General features: G+C 43.3%; 1 protein-coding gene across 1 annotated transcript in view; it reads left to right on the top strand.

Annotated features, from left to right (window-relative positions):
* Nucleotides 1-8,153, top strand: part of arhgap39 (Rho GTPase activating protein 39) — a 203,547-nt gene extending 195,394 nt beyond the window's left edge. Inside the window, exons 7-8 of the mRNA XM_059641152.1 lie at nt 4,693-4,862; nt 7,079-8,153. Of these exons, the coding sequence (XP_059497135.1) occupies nt 4,693-4,862; nt 7,079-7,273 (365 nt within the window). The 3' untranslated portion in view covers nt 7,274-8,153. The remainder of the gene's footprint in view (nt 1-4,692; nt 4,863-7,078) is intronic.
* The last annotated feature ends 15,602 nt before the right edge of the window (nt 8,154-23,755 follow it).

Below are 23,755 nucleotides of genomic sequence, written 5' to 3'. Positions count from 1 at the left end.
CTCGCAGAGGTTACCATTACAGGGCTGTATGCTGTTGTGGTCGATGTTGTCCTGAAGGCTGGGTATTTTGCTGCGAACACTGGTCTGTTTAAGGTTTGGCGATTGTTTGAAGGTGAGAAGTGGAGATGTGGGGAAGATCCTGACGAGGTGCTCATCGTCATCGATAATATGTTGTAGGCTGCGAAGAACATGGCGTAGTTTCTCCACTTTTGGGAAGTACTGGATGATGAAGGGTACCCTATCGGTCTCACACACACACATGCATGCGCACACTGACTCTGTCTCACACACTCACACATACCACATTCTCTCTCTCTCTCTCTCTCTCTCTCTCACTCTCACACACACACACACACACACACACACACACACACACACACATACACACACTCTCACACAAACACAAATCTCTGGCGAGAATTTGCATTTGCAGATAATTCTATTTTGTTCAAAAAGCACATAATTTGTAGACACAATCAATCAATGAGACATTTTATAAATTCCTGCTTTGGAAATAAAACCAGCCTGATTCACAGACAGATTCTAAACAAGGCCTCGCACTTAAAATGCATTGTCTAACGTGAGATGTCACCTCTTGTATAAACTGATAAAACCTTTTGTTATCTCGGGACAGTGACTTGAAAGAAATTCTGTGATTTGCATTTTAAACAATTGAATCTTGTATCTCCTTTCTAACAGATTGTAGATTAAACAGGAAGTTGTCAGCCAGCCATTTTAGATTTATTCAATACATTCACATCAGTTGTAGGATCCTTTGATCTTTTACTTATAAATTCTGTGTCTTGATACCTCCTCGCTTACTAAACCTGAGGAAGAGGCAATGCTCCAAAAGCTCCAAAACCTTTACATCGCCGAGGTTAAACGCCAACTCTCCGACACCACCTCCTACCACCCCCTTGATCATGACCCCACCCCCGAGCACCAAACCATCATCTCCAATACCATCCATGACCTCATCACCTCAGGGGACCTCCCACCCAAAGCCGCCAACCTCATCGTTCCCCAACCCCACACGGCCCGTTTCTATCTCCTTCCCAAAATCCACAAACCTGCCTGCCCTGGTCGACCCATCGTCTCAGCCTGCCCCTGCCCCACCGAACTCATCTCCACCTATCTGGACTCCATTTTCTCCCCTTTGGTCCAGGAACTCCCCACCTACGTCCATGACACCACCCACGCCCTCCACCTCCTCCAGAACATCCAATTCCCTGGCCCCCAACACCTCATTTTCACCATGGACGTCCAGTCCCTATACACCTGTATTCTGCATGCGGATGGCCTCAAGTCCCTCTGCTTCTTTCTGTCCTGCAGGCCCGAACAGTCCCACTCCACTGACACCCTCATCTGCCTAGCCGAACTCGTCCTCACCCTCAACAACTTTTCTTTCGATTCCTCCCACTTCCTACAGACAAAGGGGGTGGCCATGGGTACCCGCATGGGCCCAAGCTATGCCTGCCTCTTTGTAGGTTACGTGGAACAGTCCCTCTTCCGCACCTACACAGGCCCCAAACCCCACCTCTTCCTCCGGTACATTGATGACCGTATCGGCGGCGCCTCTTGCTCCCCAGAGGAGCTCAAACAGTTCATCCACTTCACCAACACCTTCCACCCCAACCTCAAGTTCACCTGGGCCATCTCCAACACATCCCTCACCTTCCTGGACCTCTCAGTCTCCATCTAAGGTATCCAGCTAGAAATTGATGTCCATTTCAAGCCCACCGACTCCCACAGCTACCTAGACTACACCTCCTGCAAAAATTCCATCCCCTGTTCCCAATTCTTCCGCCTCCGCCGCATCTGCTCCCAAGATGAGGCATTCCACTCCCGCACATCCCAGATGTCCTCGTTCTTCAAGGACCGCAACATCGCCCCCGCGTGGGTCGAGAACGCCCTTGACCGCATCTCCTGCATTTCCCGCAACACATCCCTCACACCCCGCCCCCGCAGTAACCGCCCAAAGACGATCCCCCTCGTCCTCATATACCATCCCACCAACTCCAGATACAACGCATCACCCTCTGACACTTCTGCCATCTATAATCCGACCCCACCACCCAAGACATTTTTCCATCCCAACCCTTCTCTGCCTTCAGGAGAGACCACTCTCTCCGTGACTCCCTTGTTCGCTCCACACTCCCCTCCAATTGCACCACACCCGGCACCTTCAAGTGCTACACTTGCCCCCACACCTCCTCCCTCACCCCCATCCCAGGCCCCAAGATGACTTTCCATATTAAGCAGAGGTTCACCTGCACATCTGCCAATGTGGTATACTGTATCCATTGTACCCGGTGTGGCTCCCTCTACATTGGGGAAATCAAGCGGAGGCTTAGGGACTGCTTTGCAGAACACCTCCGCCCGGTTTACAATAAACAACTGCACCTCCCAGTCGTGAACCATTTTAACTCCCCCTCCCATCCTTTAGACGACATGTCCATCATGGGCCTCCTGCAGTGCCACAATGATGCCACCGGAAGGTTGCAGGAACAGCAACTCATATTCCGCTTGGGAACCCTGCAGCCCAATGGTATCAATGTGGACTTCACAAGCTTCAAAATCTCCCCTCCCCCCACTGCATCCCAAAACCAGCCCAGCCTGTCTCTGCCTCCCTAACCTGTTCTTCCTCTCACCCATCCCTTCCACCCACCTCAAGCCGCACGCCCATCTCCTACCTACTAACCTCATCCCACCTCCTTGACCTGTCCGTCTTCCCCGAACTGACCTATCCCCTCCCTACCTCCCCGCCTATACTCCCCTCTCCACCTATCTTCTTTTCTCTCCATCTTCGGTCCGCCTCCCCCTCCCTCCCTATTTATCCCAGAACCCTCTCCCCATCCTCCTCTCTGATGAAGGGTCTAGGCCCGAAACGTCAGCTTTTGTGCTCCTGAGATGTTGCTTGGCCTGCTGTGTTCATCCAGCTCCACACTTTATTATCTTGAATGCTCCAAAAGCTCGTGTTTTCAGATAAACCTTTTGGTGTCGTGTGATTTCTGACCATGTAAAGTGCCATTGTGATGTTTTACCATGTTGAAGAAACTGCATAAAGATAAGTTCTTTGAGACAGTTTTCTTTTAAAACATAGAGGAATCTGGGACGTGAATGTTCCAGAAATGCAGGTTAAGTTTGTCTTTGGTTTGTCTCTGCCTGACACATTGGAATGATGTAAATTCGTTCTGCTTGCTTGAGTTATGCTAACCAGAAAGCTCATTTCCTTATTTGAGTAATGCCTAACCTCAGGCTCTGTGAGAAGAATTGAGATGACCTTGAGCGATTAATCCTTCATTAACCCTTCTGCTCTCCCTCCAGACTCCTGCTTGACCATTCAATATCTCATCAACAACATTTTCCTTGGAAATAATTTATTTGTAAATAATCCTGTACAACTGAACAGCCAGTTACTGCCATATTATGTCCTCCCTTGTCACTGTGTCAATTATTTGTCTGTCCACACTTTGAAATGTCTGAGAACTTTGAACAGCACTCCAAAGGGTATATATGTGTATGTTATTACTATGGTTGGAAGTATGCACTAAAGATAATTTTAGTCATCTCCTGAAGTGAGCAGTGTTTTTTGTGCTATCCAATTTGTAATCAGTGGAAGGCTTGTTTCCTCAGCCTGAATATCGAACACGTAGAATGCTGCAGATGCTGTGGAATTTTCTTTTTCCTTTTGTGAGATGTGGGTGTCATTTGCCCATCCCTAATTGCCCTTGAGAAGGTGGTGGTGCGATGCCTTCCTGAACCACTGCACTCCTTGGGGTGTAGGAGCACTGCAATGCATTAGGGAGTAAGATACAGGATTATGACCCAGCGATATGTGAAGAACTAGTGATGTTTGTGTGGCTTGAAGAAGAACTTGCCGGCCAGAACAAAAACTGAAAAAAAGGCATGGAAAATGCTCAGGAGGTCAGGCAGCACCTTTGAAGAGAGAAACACAGTTAATGTTTTAAGTTCTATCAGAATTCTGGATCTGTCTGCCAGGGATTGTAAGCTTTGAACTGTGGAAGTACATTATGTGATGAAAGAAGGGAAGAGCCTATCTCAGGAGCAAACCAGCATTGTGATCATTGGGCCTTTTTTATTTATTTAGACACTATAGTGATTGTAACATAGTCAGCCAGGTGGATCTCATAGAGCTTGAGCTCCGTGATTTGGGCTGTTAATTGGGTCCAGTCAGGGAGCCTTGGAGGACAGATATAAACAGGAGTGCCAGATCCTGTTCACTCTGAGAGCTGGCTCTAAGGGAGCTAGATCAGTGTCAAAGACTGTCCACATGTGAATAAAGGGTGACTTGGTGACACGGTCCTAGCCTTGGTGGAAATATTTCAGACTTAACTGAAGTGTTCTCTTTTCTTCGAAAAAGCTCAAATTCTCTAATTAGTGCCTGATATTCCGTTACTTTGAGATATTTTGAAAAAATATAAAGTTTAAATTAAATCGAAGATTTTAAGAAAAATGAAGTGCTGGAGAAATTCAGCAGGTCTGGCAGCATCTGTGGAGAGGGAAGTAGAGTTAACTTTTTGAGTCCTATGTCATTTTTTTTAAGCAATGATTGTAATAGTTGGGAACAAGCCTTGCATGGAGACTAGAGTTTGGATTTTAAAAATGTGTATCTCTAATAAGATTGAAATGGCTCTTTCTCTCCTCTCTCTCTTTTTACACTTGTGATAGCCTCATTGTTGAAACTGTGGTACCGGGAACTAGAGGACCCACTCATCCCTCATGAATTTTATGAACAGTCTATCAACCATTACGAAAACCCAGAGGCAGCAATTGCAGTCGTCCACTCCCTACCCAAGCTCAATCGGCTGGTCCTCGGCTACCTCATCCGCTTCCTACAGGTACACATTGTTACAGTCTATTCCCAGGGCATCCACATTCCACACACCCACTCCTAGTGTCAATCAAAATAGCATAACTATTACCCATTTAAACTGATGTCAATTTCGGGGATGCCAAATAAGGCACGTTCTGTTTATTTTGGGCAAATACTAGTCACTCATTTGTACCTATTCAAGGTGCACTTAAGGTAGGAACAGACATAAGTTGATGCAAGTTAGGGCAAACCTGGTAAATGCATGAGGTGACAGAGATGTCGAAGAATATGATGTCTGGGTTAAGTATGGGGGCAGCCTCATGTGGGGTGTAAACTGTAGTGTTGAGGGCCAAGTGACCTGCTTCTCTGCTGTATGTAGAGCCAAAATATGTAATGGGTAAATAAGTAACATCTCAATGTCAATAACCAATTGTGGACTTAAACTGTTGTAATCCCTCTAAGGAGGTCACAATTTGTACAAGCACTGACCACCATTCAAATAAAGCTGCAGATCACTGAAACTTAGCAATGAGCAACTACACAGAAGCAGCACTCTTGTAATGTGGGAGAGAGTTACATTCGTGTCAACCATTGTGCAGTGTGGATCAATCATATTTCTAAAAGCTTAACCACTACAAGGCTGTATTTGTCAAGTTAATATTGCTGTGGATTCAGAAATGTAAGGTTTTTTTTTCCTTTGGTCCTATACAATTCAGTGTCACTTTGGATTTCCTTGGTTCCATTAACAAGTATAGAATTGCGCAAATGGATTCTTTTCTTCAGTCAAAACCGCATTTATTTCTCATGACAGCCTAATGTTCTACTCTCGTAAATGATCTGTATGATTTCAGTTTGACCAGGACATTTTTTCAGTGCAGTTTATTTTCCACTTTTTGTTTTCTCCTGTGCTGGAGGTGTTTAGGAGCTCAGAAAGGTGTATGCGGGATATATACTTATGGGCAAAGGCTAATCAAATTATGACTCCACTCACTTCAGTTTAGAAGAATGAAGAGTGATCTCTTTGAAACATACAGCATTCCTAAGGGGCTTAACAGGGAATATGCTGAGAGGATGTTGCCTCTCATGGGAGAGTCTAGGACCAAAGTACGTTTTTATCTTTATACATTCATGAGATGAGGACGTCGCTGACCAGGCAGGATTTATTGCCCATCCCTAATTGCCCAGAGGGCAGTTAAGAGACAACCACATTGCTGTGGGTTGGGAGTCACATGTAGGCCAGACTAATTAAGGATGGCAGTTTTCTTCCCAAAAGAACATTAGTGAACCATGGGGCATCAGTAGATTCTTAATTCCAGACATTTATTGAATTCAAATTCTCTGTCTACCATAGTGGGATTTGAACCCAGGACCCCAGAAAATAATCTGACTGTCTGGGTTCACAGTCCAGCAATAATACCACTAGGCCATCACCTCCCCTTAATGGTCTCAGAATGAAAAGGCTTTTGTTGTTTAAGGACATGACGAAATAATGAAGCAAGGGTAAGGAATTGGAGTTGAGATACAGATCAACTGTGATTTTACTGAATGTCTCAGATTTTCGTCACGGTGGCTCCATGGTTAGCACTGCGGCCTCACACATCAGGGACAAAGGTTTGATTCTTGCCTCAGGCAACTGTCTGTGTGGAGTTTGCACATTCTCCCCGTGTCTGCGTGGGTTTCCTCCGGGTGCTCCAGTTTCCTCCCACAGCCCAAAGATGTGCAGGTTAGGGTGGATTGGCCAAACTAAATTACCCACAGTGCCCAGGGATGTGCAGGTTAGGGTGGATTGGCCAAACTAAATTACCCACAGTGCCCAGGGATGTGCAGGTTAGGGTGGATTGGCCATGCTAAATTACCCACAGTGCCCAGGGATCTGCAGGTTAGGGTGGATTAGCCATGGGAAATACAGGGGTTCAAGGATAGTCTAGGGGACCTGGGCCAGGCTAGGGTATTCTTTGGATGGTCGGTGTGGACTTGATGGCCTCTTTTCACACTGTGTCTAATTACTATCTCTAAAATAGCACCTTCCAAAGAACTACACCCATCAGTTCTCCACCGAACTGTTGGCTGGATTGACTGACTTTCCTGTTGCTGCAGTTTCCACCAATTCAGTACATTTAGATAAGGAGAATCAGGAAAAGAATCCAAACGTAAATTCTACTTCCTGTTGCCTCTAATTGAGGCTGAGTGAGTTAAACAGAAAAATTATTGCTGTTCTTTTTCTTTGTTCTCACCAATCAGATTTTTGTCCAACCGGCCAATGTCTCTGTGACCAAGATGGATGTCAACAACCTAGCCATGGTCATGGCCCCCAACTGTCTCCGCTGTCAATCAGACAACCCCCGGATCATATTCGAGAACACACGCAAAGAGATGTCCTTTATCCGAGTATTAATCCAACACCTGGACACCAGCTTCATGAAAGATGTGCTATAGCAAGGAGAGTAAAAGAAAACTAGAAAAAAGGAACAGAAGCAAACAGAAAGTGCAAAGATAAGCCTTGTACAAAAAAAAGTAATGGGTTTGTGTTTGCATTTGTTTACACCAATTTAAGATCTTTTTGCCAGTCCGTCACTGGTTGATGTTGTCTACATTATAAGAAAAGGGAAAAAAAACCAAGAAAAAAGTATTATATGTAAATTTTGATGCTTTTTTTTTGTTTGCTATATATGATGCTCCCATCCAGGTCCATCCCACCTATGGCACAGTTTACTAATAGTTTATTTTTTCGTTTAGCATGCATACTTGGGTTTTTAAAACCTCTTTATAAAGTAACTTTATTTTTATAGCATTTAATTATACAGGGCTAAAGAAAAGACACCATTACGTGGGCAAGATGCCCTCATACTGTTCATTTCTTCTCTCACTTCTTGCCATCTCAACAGTACTTTGCTGTGAATTTTAACCTAGTGTATTCCGAACCTTATATCATTTTATTTTTGCGTGAAAGGAATTCACTCTATCTGCAGTTAGCTTCGTTTTTTTTAGAAAGAATGGTTCTGCTGCATTCTTTTCTCCCCTTCTAAGTGATCCATGTCGTTTTTTTCAATTCACTGCACTCCCTTCTCGGGTTTGCTGGGCACTGTAGAATTGCCCCACCTGGTGCTAACTCTCATCGATGTAAGCGCTTTACTCCAGTTACCTGGTTCAGGATTTAAAAGGTTAATCCTTTTCAGCAAGACTGCAAGTTTTTACACACAAGGATGAGAGTCAACGCTAGTGGGAAGACCCAGAATCTGACTTGGTGAAGGTGGATGTTGAACCCATTTGCTTACTGCAGCCTGAGATAATGGGAACTGCAGATGCTGGAGAATCCAAGATAATAAAATGTGAGGCTGGATGAACACAGCAGGACAAGCAGCATCTCAGGAGCACAAAAGCTGATGTTTCGGGCCTAGACCCTTTCTCTGATGAAGGGTCTAGACCCGAAACGTCAGCTTTTGTGCTCCTGACATGCTGCTTGGCCTGCTGTGCTCATCCAGCTCCACACTTTATTATCTTGCTTGCTGCAGCCTAGTAATTTATAATGAACTCAATTTTTAAATGATAATGCTGAACTTCAGTCTTCTCCCTGCATCGAATAACAATTACCGCTTCTCTGAAAGGATTTGAAATGTGAACTGCACATAAACTCAAGAACGTGCCTGAAGCATTCTGGATCACTGTCTAATTTGGAATGAACTCTCGAGTAGCCAACATGCTGAGTTACACTCAGCAGCTGATAATGAGAATTAAGAACAGATAGGTTGGCTGTGATGGCTGGTAAAAGCACAAATAGACTTGGATGGACAAAGGACAAGCTCAGAGCTTTCATGGAGACTAAACACATATTCCAAGATCCTCCGTCAGAGGATGACTGCTCGATATCTGAAACATAAAGTGTGTGTATGTGTGCGTGTGTGTGTGAGAGAGAGAGAGAGAGTGAAGGAAGAAATTATTCCTGATATTGGAGAATGCCCCCACATATTAGAGAATAATGTGCAATGCTCGCCACTCATATTTGCTTGTTCCCTGATTGATATGTGAACTCACTGTCTGCAGAGTTGAAGTCGCTACTGGTCAGTCACACTCTGTCCTGTTCCCACATTTAACCCAGTTCCTGTATTCCCTTCCGCAGACAAGCTGCAGGCTTTTAAAACCCAATATGAGATTACATAATTATCTTTTCTTTTAATCTTTGCTTTCAAGCTGCTACCCTCCATTATCACCGAGATTTTCATCTTTAAAGATATTTTTCTTGCCCCCCCCCCCTGCCCTTTATCTGCCATGCCCTTCCCCACCTGTCGCCCCACTCCTGTCTGCCCATCCCTTCTCCACACCCTCTTCCCCACCCCTCCATGCCCCCTGCCCCACTCGTCTCACCTCCCCACACCCTTCCACTTCTCCCTCTTTCTCCACATTTCCCACCCACTCTTTACCGCCTCTTCCATGCTCCCCAATCCTAATTCCCCATTTCCCATCTCTCCTTTGCCCTTCCCCTCCTCCCATCCCCCAACCCCCCACCTCGTGCCTCACTTCTGGTAAAGATGGATGGTAGCTGTGCTGTAAAGATAAGTGGTATCCAGGGTGATAGCCCCTGTTTCTCACTGTGGTAATGGCGACTAAAACGGGCTTCCAGTTTCTACAGAGCTAATATTGAACTGAGTCAGCTCGGCAGACGTATGATTCATCATGAAAGCCAGTGACATTTTATTGGAGTTGATTTATTCTATTCAGTTTTGCTTTCAGTGCTTTCAGGGTTGGTAACTGGTCTCTTCACAAGAGCCTTGTTGCTGCCTTGGCAACCAACTCCCAGCAACTGATGATGACACAAACTTGCGGGCCTTACCTTAAAAAGCCTTATGCAGCAGGCACACCGTTACTGGGCACGCTCGTTATACCTTCTAAAATTGTGTAACTGACACCACCGTTTTACTGTCTAAATAAATTCTACTCACTCTCGATTTATAATGGTCTGGTGTATTTAGGTTCTGACTGCATCTGTTCTCCTAAGTGAATGTTTGTTTTAAGACTGAAGAGTTTCCTCCCAAAGAGGAAAGGGCTCTGTAACCACCCAGCTCAATCCATTTGTCTCTCAGCTGGGCCCCTGTATTCGTGGCATCATGAGCTTTGCCAGGTTGTCTTTGTGCTTTCAAACCTTCCTTTTCACACTTCACTTCCTGTTGCCTTTTTCAGCACCTTCCTATCCTGATCTCAGAGCTGTAAACAGCAGGGTGAACCTTTTCCAACTAGGCTCTGATGTGAATTCAAATGAGGAGTCTTTCTTTTTTTAACCACTCTGGTTCTGGTGTCTTTGAGCCTCGTTACTGTCCACGACACTCGTATCAGAAAGTTGTACGTTATATCGGATATTGCTTTGTTGAAGTATGTTTATTGCATGTTAAACGGTGAACATCAGCTTCCAGCCTACTCCAGCTGTCATGTTGAATTATTCCTGATGGCCTGTCTGGCCCTGTCAACAGCTCCACTGTATCATCACATCATGTTACCCCCTCTTCATATAATGTGACTTTGTGAGGACCTGATATTATTAATTACATCATGTAGTTATCATGTAGGATTATATCATAGAATCTTACTACAAAAGTTGGCCATTCAACATGCTCGTGCCAGCCATCTTTTATTAGAAGAAAGCAACAAAATAATGGTTTAGTTGGCAGCTTCAGAAAATGTTACCTGTCACACAAGCACAATGGTACAATCCCGCACTTTCCCCTGTATCTTCCATTATGAATCATTATTTCTGAGAGTCCTGCCATTGTCAAGTATCCCAAGGTGAATAAGTGCCCCTGTAAAATTTGCTTGTGGCAGTTACCAATCTGGGATCTGAAGTAGTATCTGTGCCGGTTTCACAATGTTATTAAGCAGGGAGCTCGGTCTCTCTCCTGGTCCTAGACCACAGCAATCAGACTGTTCACTTTTGGAAATGAGGGTAGTGTTTGCAAACCTGATCAAAGTCAAATTTGCTGTTTCCAAACACACTGAAGCTTTGATGGAAAATCCTTTAGAAACCCAACCTGTTGTCCTGATTGTTTAGGCTCGGACATGACATTGTTTAGACTTTCTTTCGCTCTCTTTCTCTGTACAGTCCTCTCCAAACTCCCCCCTCCCTCTTACACTCCTGCAAAAGGGTATTAAATCCTTCCCTCTTGTTTTACGTTTGGCACTGTAAGCCATTCTTAGTCCTACACTAAATGTATAAGAGTGTACCATTCACTGAAACAATGTTTTCTGTGCATTATGCTTAGCCTTCTGATTCCTATAGCACAGGATTTTGTTTCATAAAATATATTTTGCCCACCAGCTTTACATCGCAACACTGATGAGCTAAGCCTGTGGCAGCCTCAGTGTAACATCTTGAAGAAAGATACTGTTGTAATCCGTGCGCTGGTTTGATTCATTGGTTCCACACTTGCAGCTTCTCCTTTGATGAATTCACAGTGTCATTTTTCACAATATCAAGGAGCATCTAACTGGATGTAACACTGGCTGCCAGGCTAACAGCAAAATGTTATTCACAACCATTAACAAGAGATTAGACATAATTATTACAAGCCTGGATAGTGTGGCAATAAAATGGAACCCCATTATGCTCACTCCTTGTATTCATCAAAAGTTACAAGTCTCAGCAAAACGTTTTGGCTGAGACATCACTTTAACATCTATTTCAGATGCTGACTTCATCTTTATTTTCATTGTTTGGATATTTATCGGCGTTGACTCCAATGCCCAGGGTCTCAGTGCAACACACAATAGGAATAGTCATATCTCAATAAATCCACTAATCCCCATTGTGTCTGGGAGGTTCCTTGTTAAATTAAATGTGGGAGGTCGCACTGTGCATGTGGCTTTTTTCTTAAAACATGCCTGACTGTAATTACAGTGTAAATCTCACTATAGGACCAAGACCATAATTGGTTAAAGCTTTTCTCTTCCAGGTGACAGTCTGGACCTTTGAATAAGATTATTTTCCTGTAATTACTCTCACGTCCTTACAAACCTCTGTTAATGTTTGCCTGATGTGAACGTACAATAAAACCTTGTCTCAGCTGATACTGCTAGAGGTGCCTTGAGGAGCACAGCAGCCAGGATTCCAGTATATTTCCTACACTGGAAACACTGAACAAAACAGAATCCTTCATGAGAAAGGCCCTCAGAGCAGAACAAAACAGAGTTCTCAGTCACGACTTTGCATTGGTTTTCCCAATCAGAGTACATTAGAATTAGTGATCCCAACACTGATTGCTGGACTCTGGGAGACAGCCCTTCTCAATTATCCTCTCTTACCCTTTTTTTAATTTCATATGGTTGGATGTTACTAGCAAAGCCAGTTTTTGTTACCCATTCCTAATTGCCCAGAAAGCAGTTACAAATCAACCACATTGCTTTGAGATAATAAAATGTGAGGCTGGATGAACACAGCAGGCCAAGCAGCATCTCAGGAGCACAAAAGCTGACGTTTCGGGCCTAGACCCTTCATCAGAGAGAGTCTAGGCCCGAAACGTCAGCTTTTGTGCTCCTGAGATGCTGCTTGGCCTGCTGTGTTCATCCAGCCTCACATTTTATTATCTTTCATTCTCCAGCATCTGCAGTTCCCATTATCTCTGATACTATTTTAACCACATTGCTTTGAGTGTGGAGTCAGTTGTCAGCCAGACCAGCTGAGGATGGCAGTTTTCCTTCCATAACAGACATTAATTAACTTAAATTTTTTTTAACAGCAGTCGATGGTGGTTGATTTTATTGTCACGTCTACCAAAATACAGTGAAAAGCTTTGTTTATGAGTGGTACAGTCAGATCACAGCAAGCAAAGGATGTACAGATCAAAAAGATCTAGAGGCATACCGGTTACATTGCGGATTACATTGTTTGAGGCTAGAGTTTGTTCATGGCCTCATGTTTCATTGCCAATAGTTTCATGGCCTCATTCCTGAAACTAGCTTAATATTATAGATTTTATTTATTGAATTCAAATCCATCTAGCTGCTTTGGTGTAATTTAAACCCACGTCTCCAAAACATTAGCCTGGCCCTCTGGAGTACTAGTCTAGCAACATTACCACCACACCAATATCTTCTGCAATAACTCCTGCTAAAGCAAGTAACCATTTTGTTGTCACCTTCAGCCAATTTCTTACACAGCCAAGATTTATCCAAATTCCCAATCATTGCTTTTGAAGTGTTGTTAATGTCTTCATGCAGGAAAACTACATTAAGGGATTATTAAGGGCCTGAATTAGTTCTCACCTCTGTAAATAGTCCAAAAATACAATTTTAAACCGTCTATGCATGATTCATTGTTTGAAATAATGTTGCTCAGCAACACTGAAATTGAACTCCCACCACATCATCATTAGCTAAACAAGTGTCACTGTCTTCATGCATGTTACTCTGACACAATTTATAAAGAGTAGGATTGAAAATAAATATGAAAACATGACACACATGAGGTTGGTCACTTTCTGTCTTGGTAAGGGACATAAAAACAGAATTAGACTTAATGACATGGAAATGAATCAGTCAATAATTATTTAGAGTATTGCATTTATTTTAAGTAACAATGAAAGAGGATTTACTGTATATCAGGTGCAAAATGCAGACCATGGAAATACATGCGACTAAATCGCTGATGCGCACATTTTTGTCAAGAATTGCAGCATAGGAACTGGTTATTTGGTCCACCTGATTTATGCTCTACATAAATTCATATAATTCTATTATCGGCTATTTCTTCCTCCTTTGAGGATTTATTTATTCCCTTCAATCCATCAACTACTCCTTGAGATAGCAGATTCCACCGTCTAAATGCCCTCTGGTTAGAGGTTTCTCCTGAATTACTTCTTGAATGTATTGTTGACTAGAATTTATTTATGACCACTGGTTTTGGGCACCACCTACTGGGCATTTCTACCAGTCACTCCTATATTAACCCCCTTTATTATTTTAACAACTGCTGTTAGGTCATCTTTCATCTTTCTCTTTTCTACAGAAAACAACCCCAGTCTGTTTGATCTCTCCTGATCATTGTAACCTCTTAATTTTGATATCATCCTTGTAAACGTATCCTGCATCGTCTCCAAAGTTACTATATTTTATTTGTAATATTCCAACTGTAACTATGCTCAGTATTCCAACTTCTCAATTCTGTTCCTCTCAAAATTAACATCGGCACTTCATTCTTTTAAGATCTGCAATGCTAATTTTGATTTTTGGTAAAATTAAACCCTTTTGCTCCTGTACCCAAATTACACGGAAGTGAGTACCTCCTTCATCCTCCTACCATCACAGGACACTTGTGGAATTCAATGCTATATTCATTCCCTTTCTCAACATTAATATGATCTTCCTTGAATTGCCTTCCATAATCTTTTTGGGCATTTCTTGAAAACCTGGGCTTTGACTGAAAATTGTTAACTTGGAAACATTGCACAGAGCTTCCAGCGATACTTGCAGTTTACGGTGTTTCCCGACTTTAAACCTGCATGTTGGTATGATTGAAGGAATGTAAGGACGTACTTTCCGCATCCTGGGAGTATTTTTGAGTTATTTGCTTTGTCCAGATGCCCTCTCTGAAACTGAAGATTGAATCATTTAAGTTATTATTTCATTCAGATCTGTTATTTCTGTAAATCAATCAAGAATGTCAGTGCAAAAGCAACTAAGATAGAAACCCAGAGGCTGAGAATGCAATATTAAAAATTCAGTTCAAATTCCACTTGTCTGAAACACATCAGAGTACTGCATGTTTATAGATACGAGTACTAGACTGTTGGATGAGGTAGTTATTTATTGTTTCTGGAAATCTGTAATTGTTAAGAAACTGTCCCACATCAGTAAACCAGATAATGCTGCATGGAAGTGACCGCTTTGTTGTTCCTAAAGCACACCAGAACTGAAATTTCTCGGGGGATGTGGGTTTCACTTGCAAACTCAGCAGTTGTTACTCTATTTGCCTTTGAACTGAGTGGCTTGCTAAGCAGCATTCTCTGTGATTTTCTTACTGGCCAAGTGGTTCTCTGAGGCTCCCGCAGGACAGCAAATTCCAGAACCAGAACATTACAGCACTGTGCACATTCACCACTGAGAGGGAACATTTCAATGGGCAGTTTAAAGTCAACCACATTGTTACAGGTCTGGAGTAAAGATGGCAGAATTCCTTCACTAAATAACATTAGTGAATTAAGTGGGTTTTGACAGCAATTAACGATAATTGTCAGGATCACCATCACTGAGACTAGATTGCAATATCTCATTTATTAACTGAATTCAAATTCCACCATCCACTATGTTGGGATTTGAGTCCCGGTCCGTAAGTCACTAAGAAATTAGAACAGGAGTAGCCATTCAGCCCCCTAGGTCTACCCCACCATTCAATAAGATCATGGCAGATTTGACATTCCTCAAACCCACTTTCCTGCCCTTTCCTCACAACCCTTGATTCCCCCATAATTCAAGAATCTATCTTAGTCTGAAATAGGACTCCATTCCCACAGCTCTTGTGGAAAGGAGTTCTCCCTCTATGAGATAAAATTCCTCCTTGCCCATAATTCCGAGACTATTCCACCTGGTCCAAGACTCTCCCATAAGGGGAAACATCCTCTCAGCATTGACCCTGTCCAGCCCTGTAAGAATCCTTAATGTCCCCAGAGCATTACCCTGGGCTTCTGGTCCGTTGATACTTCTACCATGCCACTACCGCTCCCGATACCTTTATTTTTAGAAACAGGAAGTTTAAACTCAACCTTACACATATTCCACTTGGGAACCCTGCAGCCCAATAGTATCAATGTGGACTTCACAAGCTTCAAAATCTCCCCTTTCCCCCACTGCATCCCAAAACCAGCCCAGCCTGTCTCTGCCTCCCTAACCTGTTCTTCCTCTCACCCATCCCTTCCTCCCACCTCAAGCCGCACGTCCATTTCCTACCTACTAACCTCACTCACCTCCTTGACCTGTCCGTCTTCCCTGGACTGACCTATCCCCTCCCTACCACCCCACCTATACTCTCTCCACCTATCTTCTTTTCTCTCCATCTTCGGTCCGCCTCCCCCTCTCTCCCTATTTATTCCAGAACCCTCTCCCCATCCCCCTCTCTGATGAAGGGTCTAGGCCCGAAACGTCAGCTTTTGTGCTCCTGAGATGCTGCTTGGCCTGCTGTGTTCATCCAGCTTCACACTTTGTTATTTTACACATAAGGTATTTTTGCTTTAGACAGGAACTGATTAAATAGGGATTAAATAGGAGTTAAATAGAGTTGAGGAATGTGCAGAAAGTACAGATGAGCTTAGTACAATGCAGGGAAGATAGAATGTCTATGGATTGACAAGTGGAAACACAGTATGTTTTTGAGCTCTGGAAGAACAGAAGTAGGCTGGCAACAGTGTGGGTCCCATCCTCACAAGTCCATTAAAGTGCCCCATCTCCTTATTCAGCAAATCTAACAATTGGAGAAACCCTTGGCAATTAGGGAAGACATGAGCTATAACTGTCTTGAAACACTGCTTAGTAAAATACATCCCTAATTGCAAAAAACCAAGAGAATTGTCCACAAGAACCCACAATTCCACTTGTAATGAAATCATGTATAACATAATGCTTCCTTTCATATTGAACACTGCAATCCTCTGACCAGACATTGAAGTACACAGCTGTCTTGTATTGGCCATGCCACCAATGCAAAGCTCCTTATTAGTCAACCTTCATTACACTGTCTTTTACCCTCACTCAAGACCACCAAACCTCTAGAGACAAAAGAAAACTGCAAATGCTGGAATCCAAGGTAGACAGACAGAAAGCTGGAAGAAGATAGCGAGCCAGGCAACACTGTGCACCCCCTCCCTGCCTTTATCTGTAGCTCCCACATCCAGTCCTGAAGAAAAGGAACACCTGAAAAGTTGACTATTCCTTTCCTCCACATGCTGCCTGGCCTGCTTTATTCTTCCAGCCTCCTGTTTGTCTACCACCAAACTTCTTACTTTCCTCTGTCCTAAATTGTCAGCTCGTCACAGCTTCCTGATTTACCTCGTCTTCTCTCAGATTTATTCCCATTATTTCTTTTTATTCTTGGTAAATGAGCCTCACAGCACTGACCATCTCTAGTTGCCCTTGTGATGGTGAACTTTTTATCTGAACAACTGCATTGAAGCTCTCACTGTTGTTGGGTGGGAAGCTCTGGGACATTAACACAGTTTGGTTGCCCTTCCTTAACCTGGTTTTGTAATTAAGACACTTGGAAATTGAATGCCTAACTGCAGAGAAATGTCCTGTTTGATAATCTAACAAAAGTTTGCATTTTATTCACTTGTTGCAACCACTTATACCAATTATTGGGTATTATTGCCCAATAATACCATTATTTCATTGCAATGTTGGCAAAGTAGCTAGCAATGGGCCTTTGTGTACTTTTGTTCTCTCCTTGTCCATCAGTCCTGTAGTTCTGTGACAACCTAATCTAACAGTGTGTGAGTAAAAGGCTGTAATTAGAATCAAAGATGAATAAATAAATGTACCTCAGTCTTACAAAATTCAACTTTGTGACATGTGATATTGTCCAAATCCACATATCGTAAACACTGTTTACTTCTGACTCCCAATCTATTCTATATGGAACACTAATTTATTTGTGGCATATCACAAGAAGTCGAGATTAAATGAATGTTCAGATGAAGTGGAATAGACAGAGTGATAATCGGGCCAATTGATTAGATTAGATTCCTTACAGTGTGGAAACAGGCCCTTCGGCCCAACAAAGCCACACTGCCCCTTACAGCATCCCACCCAGACCCATCCCCCTGCAAAGACACAATTCTGTCCCCAAATCGATGCCATTTTTATTTTGCCCAAATTCTACTTTCATTACAAGTTTCCATGGTTACGTTTACGATGATAATGGCCAATGTTAATTTTGTCATGTGGTAATTATATCCTGCAGTAAAACATCTACAACAAGGCATGTTTACATCAGCAATTCCCAATATAAATATGGCCATTGGATTTTACAAGGGTAAATTTGACAACAAATGTGTGCAGATGAACAAATGTTTAAAAAAACGTTAAATGCTATGTACAAAAGTTCAATGCACAAGAGACATTGCTACAGTACCAAACACATGATGTCACATAACTCTCATTACTCTTTTCAACTGTGCTGCAGTGACATCTTTAACAATGATGAACGTTCAATGAATGCTACCTTTAGATTCTGAATAATTTCATGATCTAAGTATGAATGCCTGCGTGTGTTTACAGTGGTTGGGGTGGTGGAGGGCTGCAGTTGGATCTTTGTAAGCAGCTCACATTCCACCCACAGGGGTTGTCCCATCCCAGATCACTGACGTTTAAGATACTGTTCCCTAACATGCTGTCAGCCACCTGTACCTGATCATTGTACCACAAACAGAGATATCTGAATAATTTATTTTATATCCGCTGTGCACTAAAAAACAAAAAGGCCATCACAACAGTAACCATAGAACAACAGCTTTCTAAGTGCCGTGACACAGCTATTTTTAAACTGCATCAATGGCTCCTCTTGTTCTTCAAACACAACAAATTATTCCATAAAGAACATAAGGAGGGAGGGGAAGACCCTGCCCTAGTCCACGTGACACCAAACAATAACATGCATGTGAGGGATTTTTTTTAAACTCAAGATTATTCATGTATCTTTGTAAATTATATTGTTTTCTTTTGCTGTAAAGTTTCTCCAGTTTTTATATGTTGACCTTGAAGAACTGAGATTTATTATTTATTGAGCTAGTGAGTAATCAGCTGGCAATTTTGAGACTCTGTTCTCTCATACAGAGGGAAGTGGCACGAATGAGCCTAGAGGTTGATAACACAAGTAACATCAGTTCTCTTTTGAGTTGACAGAGATGAATGTTTGTACACAATGTTTGACCTTCCACCTTTGCAGCCTATCTGAGTGCCCAGACTGGAAAGGGTGCAGAGATTAAGAGTGTGCAATGTCAGCCTAACTCTGTAATTATAACGCATGGAAATGTAGAGAATCCATGTTGTGTGAATAATGAATAAAAAAAGTATGGAAAACTTTGCTTCTTTGTTTTTATTTTTGGTCAGTTTTATTTCTGAGTATCTGCAGTGATCTCCCTATCATTGTGGTCTCCTCCAATCCCACCAACCTCAGAATCATCTGTGCTCCTCTAATTCTGCCCTCTTGAGCAATCCCAACTTCACCTGATGTCCTCTGGTGCCTAGCCCCAAGCTCTAAATTGTCTTGCCAAACCCTTCCATTTCTCAAAGATAGCAAGGTGTCGAGCTGGATGAACACAGCAGGCCAAGCAGCATCAGAGGAGCAGGAAAGCTGACGTTTCAGGCCTAGACCCTTCTTCAGAAATGGGGGAGAAGAAGCGGGCTCTGAAATAAATAGGGAGAGAGGGAAGCGGATAGAAGATGGATAGAGGAGAAGATTGGTGGAGAGGAGACAGACAGGTTAAAGAGGCGGGGATGGAGCCAGTAAAGGTGAGTGTAGGTGGGGAGTTAGGGAGGAGATAGGTCCAGTCCAGGGAGGACGGACAGGTCAAGGGGGCAGGATGAAGCTAGTAGGTAGGAGATGGGGTTGGGGCTTGAGGTGGGAGGAAGGACAGATTAGGGAGGCGGGACAAACTGGGCTGGTTTTGGGAAATCCACATTGATACCATTGGGCTGCAGGGTTCCCAAACGGAATATGAGGTGCTGTTCTTGCAACCTTCGGCTGGTATCATTGTGGCACTGGAGGATGGACATGTCATCTGAGGAATGGGAGGAGGAGTTGAAATGGTTCGCGACTGGGAGGTGCAGTTGTTTGGTGCAAACCGAGCGGAGATGTTCCACAAGCGGTCCCCAAGCTCCCAGTTTAAAGCCTGTGCATTTGAAATGGAGAGAAACAGGTGAGTAAAACCTGGTGAGGAATCAGAGAAGAGGTTGCAGTTGTTACATTTAAACATCACACAAACAGAAACAGTGAATGTTTGTGCTGCATTCAATGTATTGTTACGGTGGTTGAAAATTGAGGGGGGGCTTGCTTATTTTCTTTTACATTGTTTATTAATTCCTGTGATTTAGGTGTGGCTGGCACTGCCAACTTTTATTGCCCAATCTAATTGTTCTTGAGTAGGTGCTTGTGTGCTGCTGTCTGGAACAGGTGCAGTCTAATGCATTTCCAGGCAGATGGCAGGATTTCACAGTCCTGAGTTTTAACAACACATTGTACAACAGTGCTGCTCTATTTATGGAGCTGCTATGCTACGTTTCCTCAGTAAAACACCAGAAAACACTTCAGAAGCGCCCAGGTCCAGTTGCCTTGCGTTTAATCAATTAATCACTATCTGATGGGATTTTGATGCTTATCAATTTTGTGGCGACATGCTCTCAGCATCGTTAAACTTAAAGGCCCTTGACAAGGTGCCGCAGAGGAAGCTGCTAAATGAGATATGAGCCCATGGTGCTCAGGGCAGGGTACAGGCATGGATAGAGGATTAACTGATTGGCATAGGGCAGACAGTAGGGACAAAGGGGTCTTTTTCAGGATGGAAGCTGGTCACTAGCGGGGTTCCACAGGGATCAATGTTGGGACAACTATTCATGTTAGACATTAACAAACTCAACAAAGGAAATGAGGGCATTGATGCTAATTTTTCAGGAAAGACAGGTTAAGGTGCAGGTACCATTAAATAGTGTAAGGCTATGCAGTTTGGTAGGAAGAATAAAGATGTAGACTATTTCCTAAATGGGGAAAGGCTTTGGAAATCTGAAGCACAAAGTGACTTGGGAGTCCTAGTTCAGGATTCTCTTAAGGTTAATATGGAGATACAGTTGGAAGTTAGGAAAGCAAATGCAGTGTTAACATTCATCTCAAGATGGCTAGAATGCAAGAGCAGGGATGGACAGCTGAGGCTGTTTAAGGCTCTGGTCAGACCACATTTGGAATATTATGAACAGTTTTGGGCCCAAAGGAGGAGGAGGTTTGGACAAGTGATCCTGGGGATGAAGGGCTTGTTGAATGAGAAGAGATTGAAGACTCTGGGTCTGTACTTGATGCCGTTTAGAAGGATGAGGGGGTATCTGATTGAAACTTGCAGAATACCAAGAGGCCTGGACAGACTGGATGTGGAGAATATATTTCCACTAATAGGAGAGAGCACAGCCTCAGAGTGAAGAGACAACACTTCAGAACTGAGATGAGGAAACATTTCTTCAGCTAGAGGGTGGTGAATCTTTAGAAGTCGTTGCTACAGAAGGCTACAGAGGTCAAGTCATTGTATGTATCTAAGATAGCAGTAGATAGGTTCTTGATTAGTAAGGGGATCAAGGTTTACAGAGGGAAGACTGGAGAATGGGGTTGAGAACAATATCAGCAATACTTCAATGGTAGAGCAGACCCAATGGACTGAATTGCCGAATTCTGCTCCTCATTGTGGGCTGATCCTCAGAGATGGATGGCTAATTACAAATGTACAAAATAGGTGGAGGGCATTCGGCCCTCCTCCACCATTCAACAAGATTGTGGCTGATCTGATTGTGTTCCAAATTCCACATCCCTCCCCCACTCCTAATAATCTTTCATTCCTAACTAATAACAATCTATCCACTCCCATCTTAAAAATACTCAATGATTCCCTCCCCAATCCCCATCTCCTGCATCTTCTCAGGCAGAGGATTACAAAGTCACACAACCCTCTGATAAGAAAAGCCATTCGGGGCAGCACGGTGGCTCAGTGGTTAGCACTGCAGCCTCACAGCACCAGGGACCCAAGTTCGATTCCCACCTCGGGTGACTGTCTGTGTGGAGTTTGCACAATCTCCCCGTGTCTGCGTGGGTTTCCTCTGGGTGCTCCGGTTTCCTCCCACAGTCCAAAGATGTGCAGGCGAGGTGGATCGGCCATGCTAAATTTCCTGTAGTGTTCGGGGAGTGTGTGGGTTATAGGGGGATGGGTCTGGGTGGGATGCTTCAAGGGGTGGTGTGGACTTCTTGGGCCGAAGGGCCTGTTTCCACACTGTAGGGAATCTAATCTAATCATTTTCCTCACAACTGTCCAAAATGGCAGCCCGAAATTTTCAGTGACCCCAGTTCATGACCTACATGTGGAAACGGCCGTTTCACATCCACCTTGTCGACGTCACTTGGGATCGTGTACGCTTCAATCAAATTAGCTATCACTCGATGCTTTAATTCATTTCTTTGGCTGAGACCCACCCCCAACCCCAGAAACAGGGTGGAAATGACCTGGGGTCGGGGTGTGGTGGGTGGGCATTGGTAATGCCAGCTAGCAGCATGAAATGACATTTGCCCATTCACATCCCTGCCAAGGTCTACAAATAGGAGCTGATTCTAACCTCCTGAGGATTTCCTGCATTTTCTCCTTTTATTTAAGCCTGTACCTTTAAAAGTACTTGAGCTTTAAAACCCTTTGTTGCAGAGCGGAGTTAAGTGCTTGCAAACAGTAAATCGATGGATAAAAAATTCCACCTAAAAGGGTAAGTGTTAAGAGGATGTTTCCCATCCTGGGAGAATCTAAGACCAGAGGGCATAGTCTTAGAATAACGGGTCACCAATTTAAGACTGAGATAAGCAGGAATTTCTTCTCTCAGAGAGTCTTTGGAGATCCTTGTCACTGAGTTATGGCTGAAAGAGATAGCTTCTTCATCAGTTGGAGAATCAAGGATTACAGGGAAAATGCAGGAATGTAGATGTGAGCAGGAGGATTTAAGTTCGAGGCAGACAATGAATGAAGCAAAAAGGAAGGATAACTCAGGTGATATTACTAGAGAAGTTGGAAATCATGAGGGTAAGAAAGCTAGCATAAAGGCACTTTACCCGAATGCTTGTAGCATTCGTAACAAGGTTGATGAGTTAACGGCACAAATCATTGCAAATGGATATGAGTTGGCAGCCATTACAGAGACATGGTTACAGGATGGTCACGACTAGGAGTTAAATATCCAGGGGTACCAGACTATTCGGAAGGACAGACAGGAAAGTAAGGGAGGTGGTATAGCTCTGATATCCAAGGATGATATCAGGGCGGTGCTGAGAGATGATATGGGTTCTATGGAGAATGAGGTTGATTCCATTTGGGTGGAAATTAGAAATTCTAAGAGGAAAATATCACTGACAGGTGTAGTCTATAGGCCACCAAATAATAACATAACATTGGGGTGGGCAATAAACAAAGAAATAACTAATGCCTGTAAAAATGGTACAGTAATTATCATGGATGATTTTAATCTACATGTGGATTGGTCGAACCAGCTCGGTCAGGGTAGCCTCGAGGAGGAGTTCGTTAAGCATATCCATGATAGTTTTCTGGAACAGTACGTAATGGAACCGACGAGGGAGCAAGCTATCCTAGGTCTGGTCCTGTGTAATGAGACAGGGATAATTAATGACCTCCTAGTCAGGGATCCTCTTGGAAGCAGTGATCACAGTATGATTCAATTTAGAATACACAGATTGAGAACGTGAAGATAAAATTCAATACCAGGGTCCTGTGCTTGAACAAGGGCGAACTACAACAGAATGAGGGAGGACTTGGCTAAAGTAGACGGGAAATGAAGATTTTATGGTGGGACAGATGATGGGCAGTGGAGGGCTTTCAAAACAATTTTTCAACGTGCTCAGTCAAAAGTATATTCTAGTGGAAAGGAAGGACTGTAAGAAAAGCATTAATCTGCCATGGGTGTCTAAGGAAATAAGGGAGGCTATCAACTTGAAAGAGAAGGCATACAAAAACGGCATGAAACTAGAAGATTGGGAAACTTTAGAGGTCAACAGAAAGCCACAAAAAGAGCTATAAAGAAAAGCAGGATAGAACGTGAGAAAAAAACTAACACAGAATATAAAGACAGATAGCAAAAGTTTCTATAAATGTATAAAACGAAAAAGAGTGGCTAAAGTAAACATTGGCCCTATAGAGGATG

Source organism: Stegostoma tigrinum, chromosome 2, assembly GCF_030684315.1.
Source record: "Stegostoma tigrinum isolate sSteTig4 chromosome 2, sSteTig4.hap1, whole genome shotgun sequence".
NCBI lineage: Eukaryota > Metazoa > Chordata > Chondrichthyes > Orectolobiformes > Stegostomatidae > Stegostoma > Stegostoma tigrinum.
Note: the sequence above shows the minus strand (reverse complement) of the source record. Positions and strands in the feature narration are given on the sequence as shown.